General features: G+C 43.5%; 1 protein-coding gene across 1 annotated transcript in view; it reads left to right on the top strand.

Moving 5' to 3' along the window:
- INPP5D (inositol polyphosphate-5-phosphatase D) overlaps nucleotides 1-14,160 on the top strand; it is a 125,016-nt gene that overhangs the window by 87,586 nt on the left and 23,270 nt on the right. Inside the window, exons 18-19 of the mRNA XM_077155447.1 lie at nucleotides 2,484-2,565; nucleotides 12,732-12,821. Coding sequence (XP_077011562.1) covers nucleotides 2,484-2,565; nucleotides 12,732-12,821 — 172 coding nt within the window. The remainder of the gene's footprint in view (nucleotides 1-2,483; nucleotides 2,566-12,731; nucleotides 12,822-14,160) is intronic.

Raw genomic sequence — 14,160 nt, forward strand, 5'->3', positions numbered from 1 at the left:
CAGGGAAGCTGGAGGCCATGGGAGATGCAGAGCAAACACTGGGAATCACCAGGGCTCAGGGGTACGTGAGGAACCAAAAGTGGGAAAGAAAGGCCAGATGTTGGGTAGATTCCAGAACAGAACAGGAGTTTAAGAGGGAAAAACTGAGAGGAGAGTAGTTCAAGGACACCTGCTGTGAATTATAGTGAGATGCCTGGGACACCCTCTTGCAGGTGCCCACTGAGCACTGTGCAGGTGGGGTCACCTGGCTTAAAGGCACCTCAGGCAGGTGTGCAGGGTCACATTTGGGGACTGGTGAGCTGGCAGCATCAGAGGGATGCATAAAGAGTAACCTAGCATCCATATAAAAGAGGAGGAGGATACACAGGCCCAAGTGAGGGGTTTCTGCACAGAAGAGATGGTGGGATCCATGAAAGTTGGGGAGCTTGTCAAGGGGTGAATGGAGGGAAAGTGGGGAGCTATGGGAAGATTCAGGGCCCACTTACATTCAGAGACTAGAGGAGGACCCAGCGGCCACCTGGAGATAGAAGAAAAGCACTCACGTAGGTGGGAAGAGGACAGGCAGCTTAGCATCGCAGAAGCCAGGGGAAGAGAGACTTTCAAGGATTGGCAGTCGGCAGTGTGAAAGGTGAGTCAGGGAGAATGAGACCCAAGCCCAAGGAGTTGGAGTTAGTGGTTCAGAAGATTTGGTGGACCTGAGGAATAGGAACCATGGAAGTGAAATCCAAACTGCAAGGTCTAAGAGGGTTTTTTTTCCCCAAGGGTGTGTAGATGAATCACTTGGGAAGCATTTTAGAATATAATTGTTTGGGCCTTCCCTCTAGATTTTTTGATCAGTGGGTCTGGCTGCAGCCCTGTTTTCTATATTTTTGTAAAGCTCCACAGGTGATTCTCAGGGGCAGCCGATGCTGAGAACTGTTATGACAAAAAGTAATTGTTTGGAAGCATTTATGAAAGCTAAACATGCACCTACCTTATGATTCAGCATTTCCACTTTGGTCCATACCCAAGAGAAATGAATACATTTGATCGCCAAAAGACAGGTACGAGGGTGTTTATAGCAGCTTTGTTCATAATATCCAAAATCTGGAAGCAACGCTCTTCCCGTCAACAATAGAATGGATAACTGTGGTATACACACACAGTGGAATATCTCCTCAGCAATATAGAGTGCTTCTACAAGCAACCACAAGAACATATGCTGAATGCATCCATCAAAATAGGCAAGATAGGCAAAAAATTGATTTTGCCTAAAATCAAGAATAATCAAAATTAATCAATGGAGACATTAGTCAAAATAGCAGTCTTCTGGGGTTGGGGCAGTAGTCTCAATCAAGAAAGGGCATGAGGGGTTTTGGGATAATGGAAATTTTTTATATCTTGATCTGAATAGTGGTTAAATGGTTGTATACAAATGTGAAAAGGCATCAAGATGTACACTTAAAATTAATCTACTTGACTGTTGTACATTGGATCTCAAGTAAAAAGAAAAGTGGGTAACCCAGAAGTGGAGTAGTGAAAATAGAACATACTTGAAAGAAATCTGGTAAAAGGAAGAAAAAAAAGTAACTGAAGGTGATGCTAGGGGTATGCTCTTTTGAAATGAGTACCTTCATGTTTGTAAGCAGAGTAGAAAAAGGTAGAGCATGAGAGGGTAAGGATATTGTTTAAAGAACAATAGCAGTCATTGACAATTTACTTGTTTCTTACACCCTGTAGATATGAATTCCTTGAAAGCAGGGGTTGTCTTGCCCACCACTGTTCCCTGGGACCCTCGAGAGGGCTTGTCATATAGTAGATATTGTTTGAATGATTGGATGGATGGGAATGTGTATGGATAGATGGATGGATAGATGGATGGACAGATGGATGGATTGGTGGATGGTTGAAAGGATGAGAAGATGGATGGGAAGGTGGTTTTATGGGTGGAGAAATAGGTGGATAGGTAAATGGATGGTCACCCAACAAGTGGCTGAATAGTTGGGTATTATGTAGGTTGAATGGACTGATGGATTGATGATGGATAAATGGGTGGTAGATGAATGGACAGATGGATGGTAGATGGGTGGAGAGATGAATGAATGGCTAAAATATGTTATTAAAATAATATCTGGAGAAGATGGATAGAGACTAGATTGAAAATTAAGGTAGAGGGATTCACCTGAGTCAAAAAGAAAGTAAGAGAAGGTGAAGCTATAAGAGATTCTGACATCATGAGGAGGCTAGGTGAGGAGGGAGCACAAGCCAGATGAATTGATCTTACTTCTAAAGCAGGGATCCAGGATGTCTGGATGTGTGGGGTATGGGAGAGGAATCAGAATTTGAGAAGATTGAGGAGAATTTAAAGCTGCCTATGGGGAAATTCTATAAAGAACTAACAACAGATGAGTTCAAAGGTTACAGAGGACACCAGTTAATCTTGTCTTTTAAGGATTAAAAAAAAAAAAGTAGCATTTTACAAAGCCCATGACCTTGATTTGCAGATGAAGTACAACTTGCCCTCCTGGTGTGACCGGGTCCTCTGGAAATCTTACCCCCTGGTGCATGTGGTGTGTCAGTCCTATGGTGAGTGGAAACTCTCAGGGTAGGTGGGAGGGTTTGGAGAGCTGTACCCAGCGGGGAGACACAGCTGCTCTCAGGTGGAAGGGCTGCCTATCTCCCTGCTCCGTCTGTGCACCTGTAAAAGGGGGGAACTGCCAGCTACCCCGACCAGCTGAGCCCGCCACTGATGCAGCGAGGGCCCCGCCCCACCCCCAGCCTTAGGCTACAGCCCAGTAAATATCCCCAGGCTCAGGGAACATTGGAATTATGAAGTGCTTTGCAAAATAAGCCAGTTTTATTTCTTTTGCAAAGAATATATTAGGCATAAAATGTATCAAAGTGCTTTTTAAATAGGTCAAAAATGGTAGATCAAATATTAGCCAATTCCTGTTATTCAACCTAATCCGTAAGTGTACACCTGTGGATTTAGGGAAGGAAAAAGTGGATTGAACTGATTAAAAAGGGCATAGAAATATGCAGTGTTAAAATAAATAATTATGAAATAAGATTTTGTAACAATTAAGAAAAAATTGTTGACTCCGTAAATTTAAGGTATGCTGAGGGAATTCTTAATCGTTCCAGGGCTTCTTCTTTTTTTTTTTAATGTTTAAAAAGCAGTTTTGTTGTTTTTTGTCCTTTGTTTTTTTATTGTGAAAACGTATATACAAAAAAGCAATAAATTTCAAGGCACACTGCAACGATTAATTATAGAACAGATTTCAGAGTTTGGTATGGGTTACTGTTCCACAATTTTAGGTTTTTCCTTCTAGCTGCTCCAAAACACGGGAGACTAAAACAAATATCAATATAGTGATCCAGCAGTCATACTCATTTATTAAATTCCATCTTCTCTGTTGTAACTCCTTCTTCTCCTTTGATCTTTCTCCCACTCTTTAGGTATTTGGGCTGTGCCGGTTCTAACTTTTTCATTTTGGAAAGGGCTATAGATAATATGGGATGGGGGGTGGCACTAGACGGTGTTTTGGAGAGGCTGGGCCCTCTGGGTTGCACAACTTATTTGGCCTAGGAACCCATTTGGAGGTGTAGGTTTCTGGAAAGTTACCCTAGTGCACAAAACCTTTGTAGCATCTCAGATAAAGCCCTAGGTGTCCTTTCAGGTGCAGGAATGGTTTTGGTTGGGATTTGGCATCAGGGTTTATTCTTAAAAGTTACTGATAAGTTCCCATTACTGGCAAAGTCAGACCCTAAAACCTTGTAGAGCGGGGTTACAAGGAACAGTGTCCTGATTGAGAATCGTGGTATTATTTCAAAACATTGCTAAGTCCTGGGCACAGGTATCCCAATGAGGCAGAGGGGCCCCCTGGTCCCCAGGTTGTATCTCGTATGACAAGGGCCCAGGCCCAGGGATCCACGGGGGAAGTGACAGCCTGGCCCATGACCCCGGACCCATCCCACAGCTGGGCCCCCTCTCTGGGGGCCGGCAAATGCAATGCTCAGGCAACCTGTCCCCCTCCCAGGGGCAGGACAGAAGTGACATTGAACTGTAGTCCCACAAAGCCGACAATCCATTTCTATCCCTTTCTTTTGTGCCTGCCTCCTGCTGTCCAGAAAGGTTCAGGGAAACCACCCTGGGCAATTAACACAGGTCCCCCTGCCTTCCCCTCAGTTCCTGGGCTCCGGCTCCCAGAGGCGGCCTCCCTTTTAGATGTGGGAAAGGCAGCCCGTGCAACAGCCCCAGCCAAGGAATTGACCCACCTGCAAATCCCTGTACCAACCCCCTGGCCCAGCCTCTTCCTTGCATGCTCCCTCCTCCCCTCCCTACACATCTCTCACCTTCCAGGCCTGTGGCCCCTTGCTGGCCCGGTCACCTCCCCAGTCGTGCCAGCACCTTCTCCTCTGAGCCCTCCTGCTTCCCCCATGCTTGAACTCTGTGAGTGCTGCCAGCTCTGGTTTCTAGGAAACCCAGCCATCTGCCTCCTTCACCAGCCTCTGCTGAGATGCAGGAGAAAGTGGTGGCTGGTAGCAGTACCACTGACTGTTTTTTACCTAAACCTGGCATTCAAAACTATGCGGCAGTGGAGTGTTTGGGGAGAAAGGGAGGGAGATTGGTCCGGAAGTGGCCATGAGGAGCAGGGAGGCCCTGGCTTACCCACTTCCGGGTCCAGGCCATGAGAGATGGCGGAGGAGGACCTGCCTAAGCTTGAGATGCTGCAGTGTCTGTGGGGAAGGGCCAGAGCTGGGTGGGGAAGGTCAAGGGAAGGCTGAACACACAGGGAACTTCACTTAGGACGTTTCACAGTGGAAGGGTTGAATGAGTTGGGGGTGGGTGGGGGGTGTACGGGGAAAGAAGAGGAAATGGATGTCCAGAGCTCAGAAAATGGGCTTAAGCTGGGAGCCTGGTGATTCACAGAAGCAGTGTGTATCAGTTATCTATTGCTGCGTAACAAACTTCCCCATAATTCAGTGGCTTAAAACAACCACCATTTATTTGCCTGCGATTCTATGGGCCGGCAGTCTAGCTGGGCTGAATAGGGACCATTCATGGCTTCTGTGTTTGATGTCGTCTGGACTCGCTCATGCCGGGAGCTCACCCTTACCCGGGGTGGGGTGGGTCTTGGTGGAGGCAACTGTGGTAACGGCCTTGTGTCCCCCAACATCCAGCAGGCTTGTCCAGGCTTCTTTGCTTCCTGGCCTCAGGTTCCCAGCAGCAATCCCCAGTTGTTGAAGCACTTTATATATAAGCTTCTGCTCACCTCACATCTGCTAATAACTTGTTGGTCAAGGGAAGTAACATGGTCATGCAAAGTAGTGGCTACAGGGAGGCCTGGGGAGCCCCTCCCAGGGTTTAAGGACACAGAAATTTAGAGCTATTGCTATTCTTCCTGTTCAGTAAATATTTAAAATGTTTTGAGAATTTTTGGGAAAAACTTCTTGTCAATCCATTAATCTCTCCCTGGAACACTTCCTCTTCATCGCCATCACAAACCTGTGCTGTCTGCTCAGCCCGCCTCCCCTGTCTCCATCCTCGCCTCCCTCACGGAGCTCTGGGACCTCACCGCCTTCTTCTTATCCACCCCCAAACTTTTGATGCCTCCCCTCTTCTTCCTCCTGTCTTAGGAAGGGACGCCCTCCTCCTTTCTTGGCTCACCTTTGCACCTGGACCCTGACTCCATTCCCTCCTTTCCCCAGCACCAGTGTCCCTACTTCCTTCTGCATCCCTCTCTCCATTCTCTCATTCTTGTTTCCATTTGTCTTTCTGCTGGCTGTCGTCAGGGAGCACATCTCATGGTTATTATCCATCTGTATTACTTTTTAATGTAATACTTAAATCCTTTGATTATTTGAGGTGGAAGGGGGGGTTCTAGTTTGCTAGCTGCCAGAATGTAATATACCAGAAACAGAATGGCTTTTGAAAACAGAAATTTAATAAGTTGTTAGTTTACAGTTCTAAGGCTGAGAAAATGTCCCAATTAAAACAAGTCTGTAGAAATGTCCAATCTAAGGCATCCAGGGAAAGATACCTTGGTTCAAGAAGGCCGATGAAGTTCAGGGTTTCTCTCTCAAGTGGAAGGGCACATGGTGAACACAGAGTTTCTCATCTGGAAAAGCACATGGTGAATACGGTCAGGGTTCCTCTCTCATCTGGAAGGGCACATGGCGAACACGGTGTCATCTGCTAGCTTCTTCTCCTGGCTTCCTGTTTCATGAAACTCCCTGGGAGGCATTTTTCTTCTTCATCTCCAAAGGTCACGGGCTGGTGGACTCTGCTTCTCGTGGCTATGTCATTCTGCTCTGCTCTCTCTGAAATCTCTCATTCTCCAAAATGTTTCCTCTTTTATAGGACTCCAGAAACTTATCAAGACTCTGGGCGGAGACATGTCGTCACCTAACCCAGTTTAACAACCAGTCTTTATCTCCAGGGAGATGATCTGATTACAGTTTCAAACATACAGTATTGAATAGGGATTATTCTGCCTTTATGAAAAGGGATTTAGATTAAAACATGGCTTTTCTGGGGGACATACATCCTTCCAAACCAATACAGGGAGGTATTTATCGTTTGCTTGCTGATTTGTAAAAGCTTTATTGTAAAGGATCTCAATCTGTTTTATTATTTCCTGGTCTCCTGGGTTGACTATCCTTCCTTTGCCCTTCCATAAATAGTTGGTGAATCTCAGCATTTCATTCTTGGGCTTGTCTCTTCCATTATATCATGTCTTCCCTGTGGAAACCCAGACATTTTCATGGCTTCTACTGCCCCCTAATCTCATAACTCCAAGTCTTTTTCTTTTTTTTCACATTTGTTTATTGTGAAATATATATAGATGCAAAAGCAACATATTTCAAAGTACGTTTCAACAATTAGTTATAGAACAGGTTTCAAAGTTTTGTATGGGTTACAGTTCTATAATTTCAGATTTTTCCCTCTAGCTGCTCCAAGACACTGGAGACTAAAAATAAATATCAATATAATGATTCAGTAGTTTTACTCATCTGTTAAATCCTAACTTCTCTGCCGCAACTCCTCCTTCTCCCAATCTTTAGGAATATTTGGGTTATGCCCATTCTAAAATTTTTCCTGTTGAAAAGTGGTATCAACCATATAGGATGGGGGATGGATTTGGTTGTTGTTCTTGGAGAGGTTGGCCCCTCTGGGTTTCAGGTCTTATCAGCCTAGGAATCCATCTGGAGGTTGTAGGTTTCTGGAAAGTAAACTTAGTGCACGCAGCTTTTGTGGGATCTTAGATAGAGCCCTAGGTATTTTTTAGGTTTGGCAAACCATGGCAACTAGCACTATCTAGCTGACGCTTGCATAAGAGTAGCTTCCAGAATAGCCTCTCGACTCCATCTGAAATCTCTTAGCCACTGATAGCTTATTTTGTTACATTTCTTTTCCCCCTTTTGGTTAGGAAGGCATTGTTGGTCCCACAGTGCCAGGGTCAGGCTCATCCTAGGGAGTCATGTCCCTCATTGCCTCAAGACATAACTCCAAGTCTTTGTCCCCAGCCCTGAGTACTCAGTTTCCCACTAGACATTGTCACTGGATAACTCAAAGGACCTCAATGTTGAAGACGGCAGAGTGAGAAACCTCAGGGCTCCATCTCCTCACAGATCCTCTGAACAACCAGTAAGAACTAGTAGAAGCATCTTTCTCAAAACTCCAGAAAATTGCTAAAGGACTTACTAACAGTACAAGCACAGAATCAAGAGAAAATCTTCTTTAAAGTGGTAGAGGACTTTGTCTTTGCCACTGGACTTGTACAGCCATCTTGAGAGCCCTCTTCTCCTGTGCACAATGGTCACTTTTACGGAAGAACTGATAGCACCAGTTGCAGAAGCAGCAATAGTCCTAAACAATAAGATCACTGTAGTGGGTGTTGGGCAAGTTGATGTGACATGTGCCATCAGCATTTTTGGAATGCCTCTGGCTGACAAACTTATATATGTGGATGTTTTAGAAGATAAACTCAAAGGAGAAATGATGAATCTGCATCATGGAAGCTTGTTTCTTCAGATACCTAACATTGTGGCAGATAAACATTACTCTATGACTATCAATTCTAAGACTGTCGTGTTAACTGCAGGAGTCTGTCAGCAAGAGGGGAAGAGTTGCTTCAACTTGGCTCAGAGGAACATTAATGTCTTAATTCATTATTCCTCAGATCCTCAAGTACAGTCCTAATTGCATCATAATTGGTTTCCAACCCATTGAATATTCTAACATGTTACCTGGAAACTAAGTGGATTACCCAGGCCCCATGTAATTGGAAGTGGGTACAATCTGGCTTCCACTAGAGTGAGTTATCTTATAGTTGAAAAACTTGGCATTCATCCCAACAGCTGCCATGGATGGATTCCAGGAGAACCTAGAGACTCAAGCATGACAGCATGGAGTGGAGTGAATGTGGCAGGACTTTCTCTCCAGGAACTGAATCCAGAAATGGTAACAGATAATGTTGGAAAACGGGAAGGAAGTGCATATGATGGTTGTTGAAAGTGCCTATGAGGTCATCAATCTAAAAGGATATACCAACTGGGCTATTGGATTAAGTGTGACTAATCTGATTGAATCCATTTTCAAAACTCTGTGCAGGGTTCATCCAGTGTAACAATGGAGAAGAAGATTTATTGCATTGAGAACGAAATCTCCATAACCTTTCCACATATCCTCAATGCTTAGGGATTGACCAGTGTTATCTACCAGAAGCTGAAGGATCATGAAGTTGCTCAACTCAGTGCAAATTCCTTCTGGGACATTCAGAAAAACCTAAAAGACCTGTGACATTTGAGTTCTATGCTGTAGAAATTTAAAAACTGCAATGTGATTAACCTTGAGCCATTAGTTGTCATCCATGTGCATGGATCACAGTTTGCTTTTATCTTCCTAGATATGTGAATTTGGGCCCACAGAATCAAAACTAATCCTTGGTTTAATGCTTGCAATAGGAACCCTTAAACAAAATTAACTATCATAGTGTGAAAAGAAAGTGGTAGGACCTCGTGACACCCAGCTGGACCCTTTCCCCTGCCTTCGCCAGCTCAGTGCAGAGCTAGCCCATGCTCCTAATACAGATCCCTGGTCCCGGTCCTGGAGGGAGCAGAGTACATGCTGGAAGCATGTATGCCTGACCCAATCTGTCTGGTGATGGCCTGAGGGACTCACCATCCCAGAACTTACCCTGCATGTAGAAGGCAGCTCACTGAGGTCTCCTACAAAACGCTGTGGGAGGGATGCCTGTGGCAAGGGACTGCTGGCTGTAGGGCATATCGTGCACTTCCTGAGACTGTGAGCAAACTCTTTCCTGGAGAAGAGAGGAATTCCTAGGGCCAAATGGCACAGCCAAGACAAGATGCACTCTGAGAAAGGATCATAGAGGCCCCAATTCTGACCTGGATCTACTCTTCAAATTCAGTCTCCCCGAGGGAGCACAGTCACACACTCAATCTGCAAAGACTGAGAAAAAGGTGTTTTGTTTTATTTTTTTCTGTTACTTTCTAACATTCAAGGAAAACACTGTCATAATAATAGCTGGATACAAACTTAAGAAACAGACACATCAGAGTCTGAAGTCAAGCAATAACACATTAAAATTTCAAAATGTCTAGATTTCAGCAAAAGGCTAAAAAGCATGAGGAAACAAAGTGATGACCCAGGCAAAGGAGAAGATGTCCCAGAATTAGGATATACCAAACAAAGACTTTTCAAAAATGTCCTAAATATGCCCAAAGAGCCAAGAGAAAACAGGGACAAAGAACTAAAGGAAATCAGGAACTTAGTAGGTGAACTCAAAGAGAATATCAGTGGACAGGTGGAAATCATGCAAAAGGGCAAAGTAGAGCTGATGACCACAGTAACAAGAATTTAAAATCTCCTAGAAGGGGGTTGCAAGGGTAGTTCAGTGGTAGAATTCTCACCTGCCATGTGGGAGACCTGGGTTTGATTCCCAGTCTATGCACTTCACCCCACCCCCCCACCAAAAAAAGATCAGCAAATGGTGCTGCAATAACAGGATAGTCACATGGAAAAAAAACGAAATGTGACCCTCACCATATAGCAAACAAAGGGGAAAAAAAGTCCCTAGAAGGGTTCAATAGCAGATTGGAGCTGACAAAAAAGAGTCAGAGAACTTTAAGATAAGGCCATTGAAATCATCCAGTCTTGGATTCAGAAAGAAAAAAGAATGATGAAAAGAGAACTGGGCCTGAGGAATCTGTGGGACAATATCAGGTATACGAGTGAACACACTGTGGGTGTCTCAAATGAGAAGAAAGAGGGAAAGGGGGACTATTTAAAGAAATAATGGCTGAAAAGTTCCCAGATTTAGTGAAAGACTGAAATATACACATCCAAGATACTCCACCAACTCCAAACAAGATAAACCCAAATAGATCCACAGCACGCCATGTTATAGTCAAACTGTCAAATGCGAAAGATAAAGAGAGAATTCTAAAAGCCACAGAGACGCAACGTGTCACATTCATGGGAGCCTCAGTAAGGTTAAATGCTGCTGTATCAGAAACTATGGAGGCAAGAAAGTGGTAAGATGTCGCATTTAATAAGTGCTGAAAGCAAAAAATTGCCAACTAAGAATTCCGTATTTGGAAAAAGTGTCTTCCAAAAATGAAGGGGGGATTACGACATTCCCAGATAAAGAAAAATGGAGGCACTTTGTCACCATAAACCAGCCCCACAGGGGCTAGTAAAGGGAGTCATATAGGTTGAAAAGAAAGGACACTGCACAGTTGACTGAAGCCACATGAAGAAACGAAGATTTCTGGTAAAGATAAAGGCAGGGGCAAACACAAATACTGGTACTCTTGTATTTTTGGTTTGTGACTCCCTTTTTTACTTCCTACAGGGTCTAAAAGGCAAATATACAAAATGTACTATTAAATCAGTGCTGTTGATCTCATCATGTAATTTGTGACAAGAACCACTTAAAGGTGGGTGGACAGAGGGGCACAGGAGCATGGTGGGGGCATTCTATTGGAGTTAAGTTGGTATCAAGGCAAATGAGATTGTTGTAGATTTAGGATGTTAAATTTAAGCCCCGTGGTAACCACTAAGAAAATATCAGAGAATAGAGAATAGGGCACAGGTTACCAGGGGGTGGGGGACCGAGGCAATAGGAAGTTAATGCAAAATGAATGAAGGGTTGTGTTTGGGGTAAAGGGAAAGTTCTAGCAGTGGATGGTAGTGAGGGTACTGCAACACTGTGAATGTGATTCATCCCACTGGATGGTGTGCTTGGGAGAGGGTGGGGTGGAGGGTTTAAGCTATATATCATCCCACAGTTAAAAAAACAAAAACTGAGATGACAATTCAATGCAATACATAATACAGGATGGGATCTAAAAATGGAGGAGAAAAAGGCTCAAAAGGATATTACTGGAGCATAGAAAAAATTGGAATATAGAATGTAAGCTTTATATGAATGTTAAATTTCTTGAACTTGATAACTGCACTTAAGGAGATTATGATACGAGTGAATGTCCTTGTCTGTGGGAAGTATACATGGAAGTATTATGTATTCAAGGAATTTGATATGTACAACGAGCTCTCAAGTGTTTGATAGGACAAATAGACAGACAGACAGAGTGTTATGGCAAAGGTGACAAACTGGTAAAATTGGTAGACCTGGGTATCTGGGGGCAGGGAGTAGGGGTATGTTGAAGTTCTCTGTATGGGGTTTGTATTATTTTTGCAACTGTCCTGTAAGTTGGAAATGAGCTCAAAATAAAAAACTAAAAAAAAGAATGCAAAACTCGGTATTTCTTTCACTCTGTCCTTTCTCTTACCCCCTCCAGAAGCGCCCTGCTGCCTTCCCTTCTCAGCCGAGTCCAGTCTCCTTAACAGAGTCCTGTGTACTCGGGGTCTACACACCCCCACTTTCCTCTCCCCTGCGGGCGGGGCACTGTGAGCTGGGGGGAAGATGCTCTGCTCAGGGACACTGATTAGCTAACTAACCCTCGGTCCCAAGTCCACTCTGGGTCTTGGATACCTCTCAACAAATATAGCCATTAGACCATAAAAATCTTCACGGTTCATCCCCTTGATCTATTTATAATTTTGTAAGTCTTTAGGATAAACTAACGCATTTTATTCATGGAGGAGATAGATGTCTTTTATGGAGCCTTTAAATCATGGATGTAGAAAGTCAGTGAAATGGCAGATGTGAAACCACAAAACCTCTGGAGAGCTCCATAAAAGTAAATTTATTTCTACCATGGGCTTGTCATCCTTGGCTCTGACCAAGAGGACTTTTCCTTTCCTGCCCAGAAACGCCTTCCTTCTATTTCCATATATACAAAGAAATTGAAAATAGAATCTCACATACTTTCACACCAGTGTTCCAAGCAGCCTTATTCCCGATAGCAAGACGGTAGAAAAAACCCAAGTGTTACCAGCAGATAAATGGATTAACATACATAGTCATGATAGGATATTGTTCAATGATAAGAAGGAGTGAAATCCTAAGCCATGCCGAAACCTGGAAGAACCTTGCAAACTGATGTTGAGTAAAATAAGCATGCACATAAAATACCGTGTGACTTTCCTTATATAAAATATCTAGAAATAGCAAATTGATAGAGACAGAAAGTAGTTGAGCAGCTACCGGGTTTGGGAGAGGAGGCAAAGGGGAGTCTTGCTTGGTGGTTAGACAATATTTGTAAATGTTAGAGATTTTTAAATAAAAATATTTTTAAATACCTTCTCTTCCCTGCAGGCAGTACCAGTGACATCATGACAAGTGACCACAGCCCAGTGTTTGCCACATTTGAGGCAGGGGTCACCTCCCAGTTTGTCTCCAAGAATGGTAAGTGGTTGGCAGCAAGCGTTTCTCCTCCACAAAGCCCGGATGCCTTGGGCACCCAGCTTTCGGTTGCAGCTGTGGCTTGGAATTGTCAACCCCACACCTGGATTTCAGTATAGAGAATTTAATTGTTCTATTTTGCAAATTTGTCAGCTTTTGAGCCCTAGTTTTAGTACAGTCTGAAAAATTGGGTAACAGTGTTTCCCAAGTGTGATATATATACAACCAATGATGATTGTGGACGGGACATGAACAGATAGTCATTTATAGTGCATTTCTTTTAATATGTTTTAAGTCTGTCACTTCCGTGCAAGGCAAGCAAGAACGATTTTCTGTTTAGACATGAGACATACGATCTTATTTAAATGCATTTATTTAAGTTTACAAAATGAGTCTATTTAAGGGAATATAGTACAGAGTCGTGGCAGACAAAGATGGTTCAAATTGTAAAGGTGGATGCAGATGACTTGAATTTTAGAAATAAACAGTATTTTGCAGGTAATTTTGTTGTTGTGTAAAATAACATATACAAAAAAGCAATAAATTTCAAAGCGCACCGCAACAGTTAGTTATAGAACAGATTTCAGAGTTGGTATGGGTTACAGCTCCACAATTTTAGGTTTTTCCTTCTAGCTGCTCTAAGACACTAAACACTAAAAAAAATCAGTAAAATGATTCCATACTCATTTATTAAATCCTATCTTCTCTGTTATAACGCCACCTTCTCCTTTGCTTTTTCTCCCCATCTTTAGAGGTGTTTGGGCTATGCCCATGCTAATTTTTTCATGTTGGAAAGGGCAGTTGATAATATGAGATAGGGGGATAGAACTAGTTGATGTTCTGGAGAGGCTGGCCCCTCTGGATTTCAGGACTTAACTGACCTAGGAGCCCATCTGGAGGTTGTAGGTTTCTGGGAAGTAATCATAGTGCATGGAACCTTTGTAGAATCTCAGATAGAGCCCAGGTGTTCTTTGGGATTGGCAGGAATGGTTTTGGTTGGGGTTTGGCAAGCCGTGATACATAGCAATATCTAGCTGAAGCTTGTCTAAGAGTCACTTCCAGAGTAGCCTCTCGACTCTACTTGAACTCTTTCAGCCACTGATACCTTATTTTGTTACAATTCTTTTCCTCCTTTTGGTTGGAAGGCATCGTTGATCCCATGGTGCCAGGGCCAGGCTCATCTCTGGGAGTTATATCCCATGTTACCAGGGAGACTTTCACCCTTGACGTCATATCCCACATGGGGGGAGGGTAATGATTTTACTTGCTATATTGGGCTTAGAGAGAGAAAGGCCACAACTGAGCAACAAAAGAGATTTTCTGGAAATAATTCTTAGCCCTA

This window comes from Tamandua tetradactyla, chromosome 3, assembly GCF_023851605.1.
Source record: "Tamandua tetradactyla isolate mTamTet1 chromosome 3, mTamTet1.pri, whole genome shotgun sequence".
Lineage (NCBI taxonomy): Eukaryota > Metazoa > Chordata > Mammalia > Pilosa > Myrmecophagidae > Tamandua > Tamandua tetradactyla.